The sequence below is a fragment of the Carcharhinus amblyrhynchos genome, chromosome 9 (assembly GCF_965287045.1).
Source record: "Carcharhinus amblyrhynchos chromosome 9, sCarAmb.v2.hapA, whole genome shotgun sequence".
NCBI lineage: Eukaryota > Metazoa > Chordata > Chondrichthyes > Carcharhiniformes > Carcharhinidae > Carcharhinus > Carcharhinus amblyrhynchos.
In genome coordinates, this window is record NC_137332.1 from 59,802,980 (window position 1) to 59,822,771 (window position 19,792).

Sequence of the window (19,792 nt, forward strand, 5' to 3'; positions counted from 1 at the left end):
AGGGGATTAAGGGTTATGGGGAGAGGGCGGGAATGTGGAACTGAACCACGACAGATCAGCCATGATCTTATTGAATGGCAGGGCAGGCTCGAAGGGCTAGATGACCTACTCCTGCTCCTATTTCTTATGTTCTTAATAACCTTCCTTTCAAGTTTTGCCACCAAAGTGGATAATCTCACAATTACCCACATTATATTGCATTTACAAGCATTTACTCACTTAGCCAGCCTGTCCAAATCACTCTGCAGCCTCTTAGCGCACACTGCCACCCAGCTTATGTCATCTGCAAATTTGGAAATATTGCATCCAATTCTTCTGTCCAAGTCATTAACGTATATTGTGAATAGCTGGGGTCCCAGCACTGAACCCTGCATACACTACTAGTCACTGCCTGCCACTTTGAAAATGACTCGTTTATTTCCACACTCTGCTTCCTGTCTGCCAACTTCTCTACCTACGTCAATACATTATCACAATATGATGAGCTTTAATTTTGCTCAATAATCTCTGGTGAGATTATAAATGTGAGGTGATGCATTTTGGCCAAAATAATGTAGGGGGGAGTTACATGATAAAGGGTGAGCTTATAAAGAGTATAGAAACGCAGCGGGACCTGGGGGTGCAAGTGCACAAGTCTTTGGAGGTGGCAGTACAAGTAGAGAAGGTTGTGAAGAAAGCTTATGGTATGTTAGCCTTTACAGGAAGGGGTATAGAGTACAAGAGCTGGAGTCTAATGTTGCAGTTGTATAGAACATTGGTTAGGCCGCATTTAGAGTACTGCATCCAGTTCTGGTCGCCTTACTACCGGAAGGACATGGAGACTCTGGAGAGAGTGCAGACGAGGTTTACCAGGATGCTGCCTGGTATGGAAGGACTGGGTTATGAGGAAAGATTGAGCACATTGGGGCTGTTTTCCCTTGAAAGACAGCAACTGAGGTGGGGGATCTAATAGAGGTATATAAGATTATGAACGGTATAGATAGAGTAAACAGTGGTAAGCTATTTCCTATGTTAGGGACACACAGTACGAGAGGCCACGGGCTTAGGGTGAGGAGGGAGAGGTATAACAGATATTAGAGGGAGATTTTTCACACGGAGGGTAGTGGGGGTATGAAATGCTCTGCCAAGCAAGGTGGCGGAGGCCGACACGCTGGATTTGTTTAAGAGTTACTTAGGCACATGAGTGGGTTGGAGATGGAAGGATATAGGAGATTGCTTTAAATAAGGTCCATTAACATTGGGACGTCGCTGGTAATGTATAAGGATAAGGAATGATACTAATGTTTTTCTCTTCTAATTCACAGGTCAGTCTGCCTTGTTGTCCAACGAGGGGCATACACGCGATGGGTCGTACTGGGGCTGCTCTTGGATGTTCGAGAGTAGCCTGGTGCTTCATGTCATTAGTGTGTGCTTAAACTGGACCAGATGCTGGGCAACACGACAGCTCAGTGACTATCACTGTTTGCTGTGCAGACACATGGATTTGGGCCAGTGTCTGTGGGAGTTTGCGCATTCTCCCATGCTTGCGTGGGTTTTCTGCGGGTGCTCCGGTTTCCTCCCACACCCCAAAGATGCGCTATTAGGCTGATTGGAAGTAATAAATTGTCCCTAGTTTCCCTCAATGTGGAATGCCATAATCATAGATAAGGGTCATGGGTGGAGGGGAGGACTGGTAAATGTTAAAATGGCGGCGTGGGCTCATTGGGCCAAAGGGCCTGTTTCCCGGGCTGTCTTTGTTCTTTGGTGTGGGATCTTGTCAAAAGCCTTTTGAAAGTCCAGATATACAACATCCATTGGTTCACCCTCATCTGCTCTACTGGTCACATCCTTAAAAAATTCTAGGAGATGCATCAAGCACAATTTCCCTTTAGTGAATGCTTGCTGACTTGGACCAGTGCTGTCACTGCTTTCCAAATACTCAGTTATCACATCCTTAACAACTGACTCCAGCATTTTCCAAGCTGTAATTCCCCATTTTCTCTCTTCCTCCTTTTTTAAGGAAGTGGGGTTCCATTAGCTACCCTCCAATTTAATTGGATTTATTATTGTCACGTGTATTGGTATACAGTGAAAAGTATTGTCTCTTGCATGCTATACAGACAAAGCAAACCATTCATAGATCTTTTAAATCAAATACAATTTCTTGCATGCTCCCCATATTCCTTGAATCCCTGAAATCTATCAATTTCAGTCTTATAGTAAAAGTGTACCTAACCTTCTTTAGGTAAGGAAACCAAAACTGCTCACAGTACTTATGCAGGTGGAAACTCACCAAAACTTACTTACAGCAAGCTTACCTTGCTCTAATACTGCCTTACAAAAAAATACTATTATGCTATTGCCTACACGCTAACTTCCTTTGTTCTTCGTAGGAGTACACCAAATTCTCTAACTATCAAGGTTTATACATTTCACATGTTTAAAAAAATTGCTTTAAATTACTACCAAACTGAATAACCTCACATGCCCCCACATTTATACTCCATTGTTACCCACTCAGTTAGCTATATATACATTCTCACAGCTTCCATTCTCACCCAACTTTATATCATTAGTAAACTTAATTACATTGGTCTCTTGAAAATAGCTGAAAACCCAAGATCCCGGTTGAGGCCGTCCTCACGTGTGCCGAACTTGGCTGTCTCTGCTCAGCGTTTCTGCGTTGCGTGTCTGAACATCAGACACTGCTTACCTGAACGTCAGGCGCTGAAGTGTTCCCCAACAGGAAGAGAACACCCCTGCTGGTGATTGTTGAGTGTTCATTCATCCATTGTCGTATAGACAGACTGTTGTCCGCAGCAAACTACCCAGTCTCCCGGAGAACAGTGATCACGACACCACACAACCCTGCAACAGCAACCTCTGCAAAACATGCCGGATCATCTCAGGTGAGAACTCCATCCAATAGATGCACAGTGCATACTCTTGCAACTCGGCCAACATTGTCTAGCTGATAATTTGCAGAAAAGGATGTCCCGTGGTACGGGGAGACCATGTAGACACTACGACAACAGATGAATGAACACCGCTTGACAACCACCCAGCAAGTGTGTTCTCTTCCTGTTGGGGAACACTTCAGGGGTCACGGGCATTCAGCCTCTGATCTCAGATAAGCGTTCTCCAAGGCAGCTTTCATGACACAATGCAGAAACCGATAGCCAAGTTCTGCACATGAGGACGGCCTCAACCGGGATCTTGGATTCATGTCACACTTTCTGTAACCCTCACAATTTGACTGGGCTTGCAAAATCTCACTGACTGTCCTGGCTGCAGACAATACACACCTCTTTAAGCTGTGCTTAACCTTCTCTCCACTCACACTGTTTGTACCTTTAAGATTTGATTACCTGTAAAGACTTGCATTCCAACCAGTATCTTGTACACTGAGTTTCTGTCTATACATGCCCTGTTTGTGAACACAACTCCCACTCATCTTACAAAGGAGCAGTGCTCTGAAAGCTTGTGGCTTGTGCTACCATATAAACATATTGGACTTTAACCTGGTGTTGAGAGACTTTTTACTGTGCTTACCCCAGTCCAATGCTGGCATCACCACATCTTCTATAATCAAGCCAATTCTGCATCCATCTAGCCAGCCCATATGATTTTAGTTTTTGCACCAGTCTGCCTTGTAGGACCTTGTCAAACACCTTACTAAAGTCATATAAACTGCATCCACAGCCCTTCCCTCGTCAATTTTCTTTGCCACCTCTTCAAAAAAAAACTCAATCAAGTTGGTGAGACATGACTCTTCCCCCCACCCCCCCCACCACCACCAAACCATGCTGCCCGTGACTAACTAGTCCATTTTCTTCCAAAAGTGCATATATCCTGTCCCTATTACCTTCTCCAAAAGCTTCCCCATCACTGATGTCAGACTCGCTGGCATATCATTTGCTGGATTATTCCTGCTTCTTTACTTAAAGAAGGGAACAACATCGGCTATTCTCCAGTTCTCTAGAACCTTGCTTGCCGTCAAAGATGATGTGAAGATATCTGTTAAAGCTCCAGCTATTTCTCCCCTTGCCTCCCGCAGTAACCTGGGATAGATCCCATCTGGCCTCAGGGACTTGCCTACCTTTCGTGCAATTGAGGATACTCAATACTTCCTCCTTCGATATATTGATGCTCTCAAGAATGTTCTCACATCTATCCCTGACCTCAACATCTGTCGTGCCCTTGATGAATACCGATACAAAGTAGTCATTAAGGATTTTACTACTTCCTATGGTTCCACACACAACTTCCCTCCATTGTCCTTGAGTAGGTCTACTCTTTCTCTTGCTACCCTCTTGCTCCTAATAAATTCGTAAAAAACCTTGGGATTCCCTTTGATGCTGTTTGCTAAAAATCAGTGACTCTCACGTGAGTGGTAGGGAAACTATTGGTAAAGCTTCTAAAGGAGGCCATCTATGTCCAGTTGGCGAGGCAAGGCTTGATCAAGGATAGTCAGCATGGTTTTGTCGGAGGGAGGTCATGCAACAATTTTGACTGAATTTTTTGAGGAGGTGACCAGATGTGTAGGTGAAGGTAGTGTAGTTGATGCCGTTTATATGAATTTCATGATACAAAGCTTTTGACAAGCTCCCATATGGGAGACTAGCAAAGGCAAATGCACGTGGGGTGCAGTTCTGATTGTCACATTATAGAAAGAATGTGATTGCATTATGTCACGTGCAGAGGAAATTCACCAGAATGTTGCCTAGTATAGAACATTTAAGTTATGAAGAGAGGCTGGATAGGCTTGGCTTGTTTTCATTGGAGCAGAGTTACTTGCAATTGTCAGAAATTCCAAATTACTCAAACTCATTAAACTTTGTGAGGCAATCAAGTTCATCAAGGCTGTGTGATTAGTCATAAAGGAGTATGAAGAAATCAAACTTTCTTCAGCTGTTCCTGTTTGATTATGTCACAGGGCAGCAGCAGCACAGTGGCTAGCACTGCTGCCTCAGTGCCAGAGACCCAGGTTCAATTCTTGTGGCGTTACTATGTGGAGTTTGCATGTTCTCTCCATGTCTCCTCAGGTTTCCTCCCACTGTCCAAAGATGTGCAAGTTAGGTAGACTGGCCATGCTAACTTGCCCCTTAAGTGTCCCAAGATATGTATATCAGGGGGATTAGCATGGGCCTAGGTGGGTTGCTCTGAGAATCAGTCTAGACTTGATGGGTCAAATGGCCTACATCTAATAGTAAACATTTTCGTGATCCAATCCACACAAGTGTGGAAGCAAGATTTAAAAATACTGTTGAAATCAGCGATGTTGCAATCACACCACATTGAAACTGATGGTTAGTTATGCATTCTGTTACTTTCATTTGAAGCTCTGTTTCTTTCTCCATGCAATGGGCATTAAAGCTTTTATTATCCCAATTATTGGCTTGGAGAAGTCAGATTTATTTGGTAATCTTGTCTTTTACCTCAGTTCCGAGTAAATGACTAAAGACCTGAAACTTTAAATTGTTTCTGCAGGTGCTGTCAGCTCTGCTTATTGTTTTCAGGCTTTTTGGTTTATTTTCAGGCTTTCAGCAGCTACCGAATTTTATTCTCCCCCTTTTCACACTAATGTGGAAAGATTAAGATAGATTTTATAAGAATCCCATTTCCAGTTACCAAATGCACTTCCCTTTAATTACAACTTTCAGTTCAGTAAAAGGAACATTCTTGCTTTCTAGGGCCTTGAAGCTTTCCAAATCCCCTTACTCCAACAATTTACGAGGTAAACCTAAATTTGGATCACCCAATAATATTTATCCCATCTTCTTGCTTTCCTTAACTGTCTTCTGATTTCAAAAAGTCCAACTACTGCAAAACAAAAAATGTCAACACTTTGTTGCTCAGGATGTGAAATGTGCAACAAGCTTTTTGCTTGATACAAGGAACTCTTCACCTACTCGCTAATCAAGTTCTAATCTTTTGCTCAACTTTAATCAGTAAGAATTCGCCTGAATATCCAGGGAAAACAAATTTCTTGAGAACGATACTCTACATTTACCAAAAAGTATTTTGATAAAGTAAAGGGCAAGAGTAGATGATTTTGCATTCCACTCTCAGATAAACTATGCAGTATGCAACTTAAATGATACAGAACTGACAAATGTTTGATTGGGGAAGGTGACACTGAATGTAACGAAAGACACTCAGAACATATATTAATTCAAATAAACATTTAGTCTTAATTTGGTGCTTGTAAATATATCAGCCAAACTATTTTGAAACTGAAGAATCTTGATTTACTATTTAGAAAATTTAACTGCAACTGAAGTGACTTATTTTTTCAGAAGGCTTCAAGACTTGTCAATAAAAATATTATGACATCATAATGATAGCAATGTCACATGCTAGCATCAAATTTTCTAAACAATTAGAAATTTCAACATTTACTGTTGAAGTATACAGAACATAAACAATATTTTACAATCTGTGCTAATTGTTTGGTTGGCTTTACACAAAGATTTTAGTTCACAATGCACACACTCTTGCAAAACCCAGCAGTCTTTTTTTTCAATGCCTCCAAATCAAGCATTTGAGAAATCCTTACAGGCAAAGCTTCCCTTGGGAAGTATGGTTTATAGTCACTCTATAGGGTTACATCCCAATTCCTAAGTCAAAAAAGTTTACAGAAATTGACTTACACTTTGCACAAAATATACTGCCAGACTATAATGAACCAAACCACAAACCTATCATAAAGAACTGGAAAGTAATTACACTAAATTGGCTCACAAAATTTCAATAAGTTGTTCAAAGTATTAAATTGTAATTTGCATATCTATAGCAGTTTGACCAACTTTCATTAAAAATTGCATGACAACGTAATCCAGGCATCAAGTGATACCTCACAATGTAAAACAAATTGACTCTTTCTGGAGTATTACAAGCTATGCAATGCTGCACTGTTGACTGAAAAATGCAAATACTTGAGTCAATTTACTTATCTTTTATCATTTTCATAACGTCAACACAGTTAAATCTACATACGTTAAATCTACATTTACACCCATTGAAATGCATAACATTTGTTAGCAGGTCAAAGCGGAAATAACCATATAAATGACGAGAGCAGTTTGTGAACAAGAAACTTCAACGCTCAGATTAGTTAAAATTATTCCTGCCGCGCTCTCATTTCTCAATCATTCTCGGGTTAATTATTTCTGTATGAGCAGCATTATGTCGCGGGCTTTAAAAAAAACTATGCGGGGCTCATCAAAGTTGAAGTTTGGACAAAAGAAAATATACGTTTTGCTTATTTGGATCACAGAAGCAGTTAGTGTCGCTAAAACAAAGCTAATGCGGGGTAGCAATAGAATTAGAAACAGGCTTTAAAAATAAACAGGCAGGCTTCGGCCTCTAACCGGCCTGGCCTTGTCCACCGGTCAGCCCTACCTTCGGGTAAGTGTGCAGGCTGTAAGTCATCTCGCAACTTTTTTGACACGACGCCGTGTCGCCCAAGACCGCCTCGAAAGCATCGGAAGCCAGAGATGGGGTGAAGAAGAGACACAGAGTAAACCCCAAGCAGAGACTCAGCCTCCCTCCCGCCGCCTCCGCCATCTTCCCTCCTGTTTGTTGTGATCCCGCAGCCGCTCCCGCCCCTCAGCTCAGCGCGCATGCGCTCTCTGCTCAGCCGCCCTCAACGACCTCAACTTTTATTGACAATTTTGTTTTAAACAACTCGCCTTTAAATAATGCAGCACCAAGTTAAAATCCCAAGGCCTGGCCTATAACTTGTATTAGTTACAGAGTTAAAAAAGAGAATCGCTAGAAGTTGATCACCGGTCCGACAGGCTGGGATTTCTTGTCGTTGCTGCGGGCGGGGGTGCGGGGGGCAGGAGGGGAGTATGGGGTGGAACGGGGGTGGGGGCGGAGAAGCGGGGGGCAGGGAGGGGGGAGGGGCAGGGGCAGAAGTGGGGAGCAGGGACGGGGGAGGGGCAGAAGTGGGGGGGCTGGGACGGGGGAGGGGCAGATGTGGGGGGGTGGGGCGGGGGAGGGGCAGAGGTGGGGGGGTGGGGAGGAAGGACAGGCTCAGGGGCGGGGACGGACTGAGAGGGGGAGGGGTTGCATACATACTCCCAGAATGCATAGGGAAGGAAACGGCGAGAGAACCCGGATGTGAGCCGCTTATTCTCGGATGCCCGGATGTAAGCCACCTAAGAACGGGTGAGAGCGTTTGTGGGTAATGGACCGCTTTGTGGTGAAGGGCAAAGCCGTGGCTTCAGCGCGGGAGCAACCCAAGATTTACCGTCAGGCTACTCTCGAGTCCTTAAAGGTAGAGTTTTGGTTGAATTTCCTTGAATGTCCCCACCCCCCCCCGGCCCCACTGTCATCCAGCTGGGTGGAACCACTCTCACCTGATTATATTCTTATCTATCTACTCAGCAAGAGGATCATCTGCAAGGGCTAATTTTCCTGCTTCTGTACTGTTACTGCTGCTGTTCTAACAAGGCCCCCTTCCCTGTTTCTCATCTAGATTCTGTCTCTCAGTAACATCGTACGCACAAATATATAAATTAGAAGTAGGCCATTTGCTAAGCAAGTCAAAACATCCAAACCCTCCCAAATTTAAATCAGAGTTTCAGAGGTTTCCAAATGCAAAGTAATTACTGCAATTGGAAATTGAAGCTTCCAGGATAATTTCCGCTGATTCCTTGCATGGCAACTTCCAGGAAGTTCCTCAGCATATTCCAGAGTATGACCCTCTGGAGAATTGAAGATCATGATGCCTAACCAGTTTCCTTGTTAACTCTGTGAGTGGTTGGTATTGTTGGTTAGTAGACAGGAAACAGTGAAGGAATAAATGGGTCTTTTTTGAAGGGGCATGCAGTGACTGGTGTGGTCCTGCAGGGATCAGTGCTTGGACCCCAATTATTTGCAATGTGCATCAATGTTTTGGATGGGGGAAACACAAATAATATTTCCAAGTTTACTGATGACACAGAACTTGATGGAATTGTGAGTGGTGATGAGGATGTGAAGAGACTTCAAGGTGATTTAGACAAGTTGAGCAAGTGGCCAAATGCATGGTAGATCCATATAAAATGGATATATGTGAACTTATCCGTTCTGGGTGGAGAAACAGTGGCAGCAGTACTATTTAAACAGTGATAGATTGGGCATTATTGATGTACAGAGTGAGCTAGGTGTCTTAGTACACCAGTCACTGAAAGCAAGAAGCAATTATAGCAAACAGTTAGGAAGGCAATTGGGATGTTGGCCTTCATTGCAAGAGGATGAGTACAGAAACAAGGGTGTCTTACTGTAGCTGTACAGGGCTCTGGTGAGATCACACTTGGAGTAGTATATGCAATTTTGTCTCCTTTTCTAAGAAATGACATACTTGCTAAATAGGGAGTACAATGTAAGCTCATCAGACTCATTACTGGAATGGTAGAATTGTTGTACAAGGAGAGATTAGGTAATTTGGGCCTGTATCTACTGGTGTTTAGAAGAATGAAGGGGATCTAATTTAACATATAAAATTCAACAGGGCTGGACAGACTGGATGCAGGCATATTGTTTCCTCTGGCTGGGAGGTCCAAAAAAAGGGATCAGTGTCTCTGGATATGGGGTTGACCATTTAAGAATGAAATGAGGCAAAATTGCTTCACTTGGGGTGGTGAGCCTGTGGATGCTAAGTCACTGTATTTAAGAAAGACATAGTTTTCTAGACTCTAAAGGTGCCAAGGCAAATGGGGAGAGCACAGGTGTATGGTGTTGAGATAGAGGATCAATCATGATCATATTGAATAACAGAGGGCCGAATAACATAGAACATAGAACACTACAGCACAAACAGGCCCTTCGGCCCACGAGTTGCGCCGATCACATCAACACCTACCAACCTACAGACCTATCTATAACCCTCAATCTCATTAAACCCCATATACTCATCCAGAAGTCTTTTAAAAGACCCCAGCGAGTTCGCCTCCACCACCACTGACGGCAGCCGATTCCATTCACTCACCACCCTCTGAGTGAAAAACTTACCCCTAACATCACTTCTGAACTTCCCTCCTTGCACCTTAAATCTGTGTCCTCTCGTAGCAACCATTTCAACCCGGGGAAATAGCCTCTGAGAGTCCACCCTATCTATTCCTCTCAACATTTTGTAAACTTCTATCAGGTCGCCTCTCAACCTTCGTCTCTCCAGGGAAAAGAGTCCCAGCTCCCTCAACCTAACTTCATAAGGCATGCCTCCCAGTCCAGGCAACATCCTTGTAAATCTCCTCTGTACCCTCTCAATAGCTTCTACATCTTTCCTATAGTGAGGTGACCAGAACTGCGCACAATACTCTAAATGAGGCCTGACAAGGGTCTTATAAAGTTGCAGCATTACCTCCCGACTCCTAAACTCAATCCCTCGATTAATGAAGGCCAGTACACCATACGCCTTCTTGACCACCTCCTCCACCTGCGAGGCCGATTTAAGAGTCCTGTGGACCCGGACCCCTAGATCCTTCTGCTCTTCAACACTACTCAGACTTCTGCCCTTGATAGTGTACTCGTTCATCCCGTTGGTTCTGCCAAAATGGACGACTACACATTTATCCGCGTTGAAGTCCATCTGCCACTTCTCCGCCCAGTCCTGCATCCTATCTATGTCCTGCTGCAACTTTTGCCATCCTTCCAGACCATCCACAACACTACCGACCTTAGTGTCATCAACGAACTTACTTACCCATCCCTCCACTTCCTCATCCAGGTCATTTATGAAAATGACAAACAACAAGGGTCCCAGAACAGATCCTTGAGGCACTCCGCTGGTGGCTGACCTCCATTCAGAAAAAGCCCCATCCACAACCACTCTCTGCCTTCTGCAGGCAAGCCAATTCTGGATTCACAAGGCCAAAGGCCCTTGGATCCCATGCCCTCTCACCTTCTCAAGAAGTCTTGCATGGGGGACCTTATCAAACGCCTTGCTGAAGTCCATGTACACTACGTCCACGGCACTTCCTTCGTCAATGTGTTCAGTCACATTATCGAAGAACTCAACTAGGCTTGTAAGGCACGACCTGCCCTTGACAAATCCATGCTGACTATTCCTGATCATGTCAAACCTCTCCAAATGTTCGTAACCTACTCCTGCTATTTTCTATATTTCTATTGCCAGGGGTACTATATATATATATGCTAATTTGAAAACATGATGAATTGTCATGAATATTGAATTTTACAAGATGGTTTATGTTTTAAACTGTCCCTTTATAGAAATTATAGAATCCCTACAGTGCAGAAGGAGGGCATTCAGCCCAATGAGTCTACATTGACCACAGTCTCACCCAGTCCCTATTCCTGTATCCCATGTATTTACCCTGCTAGCCCCCCTGACACTAAGGGGCAATTTAGCATGGCCAATTAACCTGACCAGCATATCTTTGGACTGTAGGAGGAAACCCACGCAGACACAGGGAGAACGTGCAAACTCCGTACAGACAGTGACCCAAGCCAGAAATCAATCCCTTTAATTCAAAGTAAAACTCAAATAAGATTGTTCTGAAAGAGGGATGGTGAAGTCCTGGTACAAATCTTAGTTTGAACTTATGCCCTTTTGACTTCAGATTGTCTGGTTGCCATGGTTTGAGAGTTGAGACGGGAGGGAATATCAAGTGAAAGCCCATTGAGGTGATGTGCGTCAGTCTCACACCTGTCACAGAAATTTGTAGAACAAGAACAGAGTTCTGCTGAGAAGTGGGCAGAGGAGAATTGGAGGTCTCCTAGCAACTGGTCATCTTTATTCTGTAGGAAATGATGCGTACTGAAGTAAGTCTATGGAGAAAAACATCTACCAGAGCCAACTCAACCATTTAAAGGAGTTGGATATAAGAATGTATGGAATTCTGGATGGTTAAAACTGTCACAGCCTGAAAGAGAAGGGTATTTGTCAAGTGTCCCTTGCAGGTGACAATCATATCTGGAAATGACTGGCAACAGACAATAGACAATTCAGTAGCATGCTGAGGTGCAATTGAACTTGAGGGAGAGGTGAGAGAAGCTTTTGGGCTACCCTTTTAGACTACATGTGTGCCCAAAGCTTGAAGTAAAGATAAAGATATCTGCCTCTTTTAGCTGAGTAAGAAGTCTCACATCGCCAGGTTAAAATCCAACAGGTTTATTTGATGGCATAAGCCACAAGCTTTCAGAGCACTGTGTCTTCATCAGGTGCGTGGGAGTTCTGTTCACAAAAGGGCGTATAAAGACAAACTGAATTCACAAAATAATGGTTGGAATGCGAGTCTTTACAGATAATCAAGTCTTAAAGATACAGACAATGTGAATGGAGAAAGGGTTAGGCACGGGTTAAAGAGCCAGGACAGTTAGTGAGATTTTGCAAGCGCAGGCAAGTTGTGGGGATTACAGATGGGTTCATGTCACACTAAGATCCCGGTTGAGGCTATCCTTGTGCGCGGAACTTGGCTATCAGTCTCTGCTCAGCGACCCTGTGCAGATCAGAGGCCGAGCCCATGACCGTTGAAGCGTTCCCCAACAGGAAGAGAACACTCTTGCCTGGTGATTGTCAAGCAGTGTTCATTCATCCATTGTTGTAGAGTCTGCATGGTCTCCCCAAAGTACCATGCCTCGGGACATCCTTTCCTGCAGCATATCAGGTAGACAACGTTGGCCGAGTTGCAAGTTATGTACCATGTACCTGGTAAATGGTGTTCTCGCATGAGATGATGGCATCCGTGTGAATAATCTGGCATGTCTTGCAGAGGTTGCTGTGGCAGGGTTGTGGTGTTGTGGTCACTGTTCTCCTGAAGGCTGGGTAGTTTGCTGCGGACAATGGTTTGTTTGAGGTTGTGCGGTTCTTTGAAGGCAAGAAGTGGGGGTGTGGGGATGGCCTTGGCGAGATTTTCGTCTTCATCAATGATATGTTGAAGGCTTCAGAGAAAACATCATAGCTTCTCTGCTCCGGGGAAGTACTGGACGATGAAGGGTACTCTGCTGTGTCCCATGTTTGTCTTTTGTGAGGTTGGTGCGGTTTTTCTCTGTGGCGTGTCAGAACTGTTAATCGATGAGTTGAGTGCCATATCTGTTCTTACGAGGGCATCTTTCAGCACCTAGAGGGGTCTGTTGCAATATTCCTCATCTGAACAGATCCTGTGTATATGGAGGCCTTATCCATAAGGGGTGGCTTCTTTAATGTGTTTAGGGTGGAAGCTGGAGAAGTGGAGCATTGTGAGGTTATCTGTGGGCTTGCGGTGCAGTGAAGTGCTGAGGTGACCGGCCTTGAGGCATGGTACATTGGGGAGACCATGCACATGCTACGACAATGGGTGAATGAACACCGCTCGACAATCATCAGGCAAGAGTGCTCTCTTCCTGTTGGGAACACTTCAGTGGTCATGGGCATTTGGCCTCTGATCTTCAGGTAAGCATTCTCCAAGGCAGCCTTCACAACATGACAATGCAGTGTCGCTGAGCAGAGACTGATAGCCAAGTTCTGTACACGTGAGGACGGATCTTGGGTTCATGTCACACTATCTGTAACCCCCAAGACTTGCCTGGGCTTGCAAAATCTCACTAACTGTCCTGTCTGGAGACAATACACATCTCTTTAACTTGTGCTTAATGCTCTCTCTATTTGCATTGTCTGTACCTTTGAGAATTGATTACCTGTAAAGACTTGCATTCCAACCATTATTTTGTAAATTGAGTTTCTTTCTATGCCATTTGTGAACAGAACTCCCACTCACCTGATGAAGGGGCAGCGCTCCGAAAGCTTGTGGCTTGTGCTACCAAACAAACCTGTTGGACTTCAATCTGGTGTTGTGAGACTTCTTACTGTGCTTACCCCAGTCCGACGCTGGCATCTCCACATCTTTTAGCTGATGCAGAGTTAATGGTTGAATTGCGTTGCTTTTGATTTGTTTGTTAGTTAAATCTTGTCTTTCAGTTATCTCTGGATCATTTAAGAAATTAATCTCTTCTAAAAAGTTTGCAGTCTCAATGGGTGTCATAAAAATTGTAAATATGATTTCTTGTACTATATAATGTACACAATTTTAAGTGATTAGTATTTTTGTAAGTGTTCAGATTTCTGCAATTTTAGCCTTAATGTCCTTGCCTCTACAATGAAAAATACACCCTATTGATTTGTCTAAAATGTTAAATGCTGTAGATTCATAACGTGACTTTGAAGTTTACACCAAAGTGGTATTTGAGTCATAATTAATATCTTTTATTCTCAAAACAGAGGGTTGTGGTGATTGAAGATATTAAGCGATATAAATCTATTTTGGAGCTCCCTAGTCAAACAAAGGAAAACTTAATAGAAGCGTTACTCGAACTACAGAAGAAAATACCATCAGAGGAAGTATTGCTCTCAACTAAAATAGGTAAAGATTGTAATTATACACTTTTTTCTTTCATGGTTTAAATTTTGCTTCAGATAAAATCTTTATGACCTTGGCATAAATTGATCTTGTAACTTGCTAACTGCCTTAAAAAAAATGTGCTTCTGTTCCTCGCCTTTCAAATCCAATATTTTGAGGTGTGGATTGTTCCACTGAATCAGTAGAGAGATCAAAATGGGGTTATTGAATTTTCTGTCGCTGCTGATGATGCCATTAATTGAGAAGGATGTATAGTTTCAAATGCCTCCAATTTTCTCCATTTATTTTACCTCGCTGTAAGGGAAATGTGTCCAACCATTCCATCTTCAAAAACTACACGTACAAGGGCTCAAGTTACTGATGCACTCAGATATTGGTATTCTGGTTAGCAGCTATTGATCGGTGAGGCTACAGATCTTTAAAATAGCACAAAGTAATGGATGAGAAAAATCAGTACAGATAGGAATGAGTTGCAGAATCTTTTTGGGTGCGAAAATATATAAAAATGCTGAAAATACTGAGCAGGTCAGGTAGTATCTGTGTGTGGAGAGAGCAGCAAAAGGTGAACCATGGCTGAGCGAAAATTGTAACGTTCAGCAGGAAGCATAAAAGACCTGTGTGTACAACTTGAGTTTTAAGAGCAGGCAAAATGATGAAAAAAAATGGACAGATCAATGTGTTCAAGTTTGAAGCACAGAAATTCTCATTCAGCCATACATGCTATGTGACAGAAAAGGTGGTAAACATGTTATGGCCAACATAAAATAAGAATGTTGTGGAGTTTGTTGACAGCTCAGTGAAAGAGTATTGCATGGTTGGGAGCAGAATCCTGCTCATAAGCAAGATGCCAAATTTAATCTTCAGCTTTTTTTTTGATTAAATTTAGTGAATTGGAGCAAGACAATGTTGGGTGCTGTGTTTGGTTTTGTGTCTCTCTGCTGGATAGAAGATCTTGTAATGGAAATCAATCCTGCTTCAGTCATAACATTTCTTATATTGTCTTTTCAATTAAACTGTAGTAAAGTTAAAGGTCTGATCATTAAAAACAGAGGCTAAAGAGGCTGCTTCTTCTCTAATTTTCTTTTGACCTTTAATCGCAGAGCTGATTAGCAAAGCAAAAATATTTTTCTATCTCAAATGTTTCCATATTGCTAAAATTAAAAATGTGATGTTAATGTGCACTGTTTCTATTCTCTGATAGGATGGAGCGTTGTTGGCCGAGCCAGTATTTATTGCCCATCCTTCATTGCCCTTGAAGTAGTTGTAGTGAGCTGCCCTCTTGAACCACTGCAGGCCACGTGGTGTTGATGTGTCAACAAGACTATTAGGAAGGGAGTTTCAAGATTATGACCCAACCTCAGTGAATGAATATGTGACATATTTCCAAGTCAGGATGGTGTTTGGCTTGCAGGGGAACTTGCAAATGATGTTCCCATATATCTGTTGCTCTTGTCCTTTTAAGTTGCAAAGTTCAGATTTAGAAGATGCTATTGAAAAAGCCCTGGAGAGTTGCTGCAGTGCATCTTGCAGATGGTAGACCTCTGCCACTCTGGTGGATGGAGTGAATATTTAAAGTGGTGGATAGGCTGCCAATCAAGCAGGCTGCTTTGTCCTGAGCTTCGAGTGTTGCTGGAGCCACACTGATCAGGTTAGTGTACAGTGTTCCATCACATCTCCTTGCAGATGCTGGACAGATATTGGAAACTTAGGAACCAAGTTACTAGCTACATAATTTCCAGTCTATAACCTACTCATGTAGCCATAATATTTAAAGGCTGGTTCAGTTTCTGATCATTCATTGGAAATCCCCAGGATGTTGGTTCTCCATCCAACTCCAGACATATTACAAACGGTCTTAAAGTTTAGAGACAGTGGAGGGGTCAGGAGCTGTGCTGGTGGGATATAACTGGCTATTATTTGAATGCATGCGGCAACTGTTTACAGATGAGAATTTTTTCTCATGGAGGGTTGAGAGACGTTGGAGCATTTTGGTCAGAAGATAATGGTTGAGATTGCTTGCAGTGAGCAATAGCTTATTTTAATTAAAATCAGACATCTTCACAATAGCATCCAGATTTAATTTCTGTTGATTTGAATCTACCTCCTTGCATTTCTTAGGTCACACAGTAAACAAAATGCGTAAAAATTCAGACCCTGAGGTGTCCACACTTGCTCAAGACATTTATACAATGTGGAAAACCTTCATAAAAGAAAATAGAAACAAACCATCCATTGAGGTGCGGTGTGATTCTAAGACGGAGAGTCTGAGGAGTAACGCCCAGAAACTGTTAACTGAAGCCTTGAAATTGAAGGTAACGTTTAAAGTAGAACACTCCACATAGAAATCCTGTTTTAGTTTATTTCAATAGTATATTTTAAACTGGGAACTAAAATGTGCTGTGTACATTTGTAAAAGAAATCTGTTTACTAGAAAACTTAAGTAAAATGACAGTATTGAAACTGTCTAGTTGCAGGATCCTGCTCCATCCCATTGAGCTAGTTCCTCAATTATGGAGAATGGAGTCATTCAATTGCACAGTGTGGTTATGGCCTTGCACTAATCTTAAGACTATTACACAGGACCCCAAGGGCTACACAAGAGCCTCCTGAGTAGAGAACAGCAAATTGGGATCTTTTTATTTTGGGGCTCTGGGTCAGCCAGTATTTACTTACTACTCCAATTGTTTTGAAGAGATAAGATCAGGTGTATAGTTTGGGATTGGTGTCAGCCATGACTCAGTTGAGAGTATAGGTAGCATGCTAGTAATGTTACTGGATTAGTAAGAAAGAGGTGCAAACTAATGCTTTGGAAACATGAGTTCAGATCCCACTTCAATAGCTTTTAAATTCAATTAATGAACAAGTCCAGTTAAGACTTTCTAAAGTCTCAAATGGTGAAACCACCAGATCTTTGTGAAAACTCATTTGCCTACCTAATGTCCTCAGGAAAGGATGGGTGGCATGGTGGTGCAATGATTAGTGTAACTGTTTCTCAGAACCAGGGACCTGGGTTCAATTCCGGCCTCAGGTCACTGTGTCTTCACGTTCTCCCCATGTCTGCATGTGTTTCCTCCGAGTGCTCCGATTTCCTCCTGTAGTCCAAAGACATGTGGGTTAGGTGGATTGGCCATGTTAAATTGCCTGTTAATATCAGGGGGATTAGAATGGCAAATGTGTGGGGTTATGGGGATAGGACCTAGCCACGATTGTTGTCAGTCAAGGGTCAATGGACAGCATGGTCTCCTTCTGCACTGTAGGACTTCTATGAAAGGTAATTAATGATGGACAACAAATGTTGGCCTTGTCCACCACACTTGCAGCCCATAAAATAATTTTTAAAAATCAACATAAGAAACAGATCTGGTGATTATTACACTGCTGGTTGTGGGAATTTGCTAAGTTCAAATGTGATACTGCATTTCCTACATTTACAACAATGACTGCATTTAATGCTTCATAAGCTGTAAAGTGCTTTGAGATGTCTGTGGGCAAGAAAGGCATTAGATAAATGTAAATCTTTTTGGGGTTGTACATAGGCCAGATTGGGCAAGGACAGCATGTTTCCTTCCCTGAGAAACATTTATTGAACAAATTTGAATTTTACAATAATCCAGCAATTTCTATCATGATGATTTCCCAATTTATAGTTTGGGGTTTACAGCTGGGATAAGCTTGGAGCAGTCTTGGGCCAGTCAAGTCACATTCTTGTTGTTTTGTAATAGACATCCCAGGAGATTTCTTGTAATTGACATCACTAAAGAAACTAATGAGGGAAGGAGGAAAATCTTAATCAGAATGAACATGTCTCCTGCTTCACTTTCTTAAGGCCAAATTACTTAGACTTGCTTTGCATTACTTGGTTATCAACTGTACTGCAGAGCCTCCTAATTAGTTTTACTGTTCATAATCACTATTTCTGGATACTTTGTGTGGGTAAACGTAGTGTCTTGTCTTTTAAAGACACATTATTAACTGCTTGTCCAGATCTTGCACATTTTTACCACTTACTGTAAATTCATAAATACATTGTTTAATGTTTTTATAGCATGATGACCCTCTGGTTGAAAACATAGAGCGAGAGATTTTTCATCAGTGTTCTCGTCTGGTCAGCATCTCCTACCGACGGACAGTACGAGCTCTGGTCTTCACTTTAAAACATCAGCCTGAAGTCCGAGAGCAAGTTAAAAGCTACAGACTTCCAGTGAAGCAGCTTGTTGGAAAGCACAAGAAATGATTCGTTGTGGGTTTTTAAAACTTGTATGTACATGTAAATCACAAACTTGTAAATCTGTTGTGGCCTTTTTTATTGAAACTATAAATTTTATTTTTGATATTTTTCCAGTGTCAGATGTGTGAACTTTATTATTAATATATTCCTGGTCTTTGTACAGAGCAGAGAATTCCTTTGGTTTAGTTATGACACACACTATCCACAATTGCATGATGATGACAAATGCAAAACTTATTCTTCTATGGAGTCCTGAGGGAATCTTTTTGGGTGACCTGATTTATTATTGTCACGTGTATTAGTATACAGTGAAAAGCATTGTTTCTGGTGTGCTATACAGACAAAGCATACCATATATAGAGAAGGAAAGCACTGTGAGGCATTGCTGCCTCACAGCAGCAGGGACTCTAGTTTGATTACGGCTTTGGGTCTGTATGGAGTTTGCATGTTCTCCCCACATCTGCATGGGTTTCCTCCCAGGTGCTCCAGTTTCCTCCCACAGTCCAAAGATGTGCTGGTTAGGTTGATTGGCCAGAATAGATTGCCCATTACTGTCAGGAGGATTGGTAGGGTAAATGTGGGATTATGGGGATAAGACCTCAGTGGGATTTTGTTGGCGCAGGCTAGATGGGCTAAATGGCCTCTTGCACTGTAGATTCTATGAGAAAGGAGAGAGTGTAGAATGTAATGTTATAGTCATAGCTAGGGTATAGAGAAAGATCAACTTAATGCAAGGTTAAAAGATATAAAAGTCTGATGGCAGCAGGGAAGAAGCTATTCTTGAGTCAGTTGGTACATTCCTTTTGTATATTTTTCTTGATGGAAAACAGTATGTTTGGGGTGTGTGGAGTCCTTAATTATGCTGGCTGCTTTCCAAGGCAGCAGGAAATGTAGACAGAGTTGATGGGACGCTGGTTTGAGTGATAGATCGGGCTTCATTCACAATCTTTTGCGGTTTCTTACGGTCTTGGACAGAGCAGGAGCTATACTAAGCCATGATAAAACCAGAAAGAATGCTTTTAGTGCGTCTTTAACAGTTGGTGTGAGTTGTAGCAGACATGCCAAATTTCTTAATTTTCTGAGAAAGTAGAGGTGTTGGTGGGCTTTCTTTTCAGTGGTGGTGGCAAGTGGAGAACAGGACAAGTTGTTGATCTAGACAGCTGAAAACTTGAACCCTCAACCACTATTACTTTATCCCCAATGATATTGAAGGGAATGCTCGACACTATACTTCCTG

General features: G+C 42.5%; 2 protein-coding genes across 3 annotated transcripts in view; one reads left to right on the forward strand and one right to left on the reverse strand.

The window, feature by feature from the left end:
• tmem59 (transmembrane protein 59) overlaps positions 1-7,795 on the reverse strand; it is a 41,484-nt gene extending 33,689 nt beyond the window's left edge. Inside the window, exon 1 of the mRNA XM_080195775.1 lies at positions 7,384-7,795. Within this exon, the coding sequence (XP_080051901.1) occupies positions 7,384-7,548 (165 nt within the window). The 5' untranslated portion in view covers positions 7,549-7,795. The remainder of the gene's footprint in view (positions 1-7,383) is intronic.
• A 299-nt stretch (positions 7,796-8,094) lies between these two features.
• tceanc2 (transcription elongation factor A (SII) N-terminal and central domain containing 2) lies at positions 8,095-18,663 on the forward strand. 2 transcript variants are annotated; one of them, XM_080196597.1, is made up of 4 exons: positions 8,095-8,263; positions 14,189-14,330; positions 16,446-16,639; positions 18,373-18,663. In XM_080196597.1, exons 1-4 carry the CDS (start codon positions 8,174-8,176, stop codon positions 18,559-18,561), a joined length of 615 nt encoding a protein of 204 aa, XP_080052723.1. In that variant the 5' UTR covers positions 8,095-8,173; the 3' UTR covers positions 18,562-18,663. The 2 variants fall into 2 exon arrangements, with proteins under 2 accessions (XP_080052723.1, XP_080052724.1); XM_080196598.1 differs by lacking the exon at positions 8,095-8,263 and adding an exon at positions 11,663-11,754.
• Positions 18,664-19,792: the final 1,129 nt, after the last annotated feature.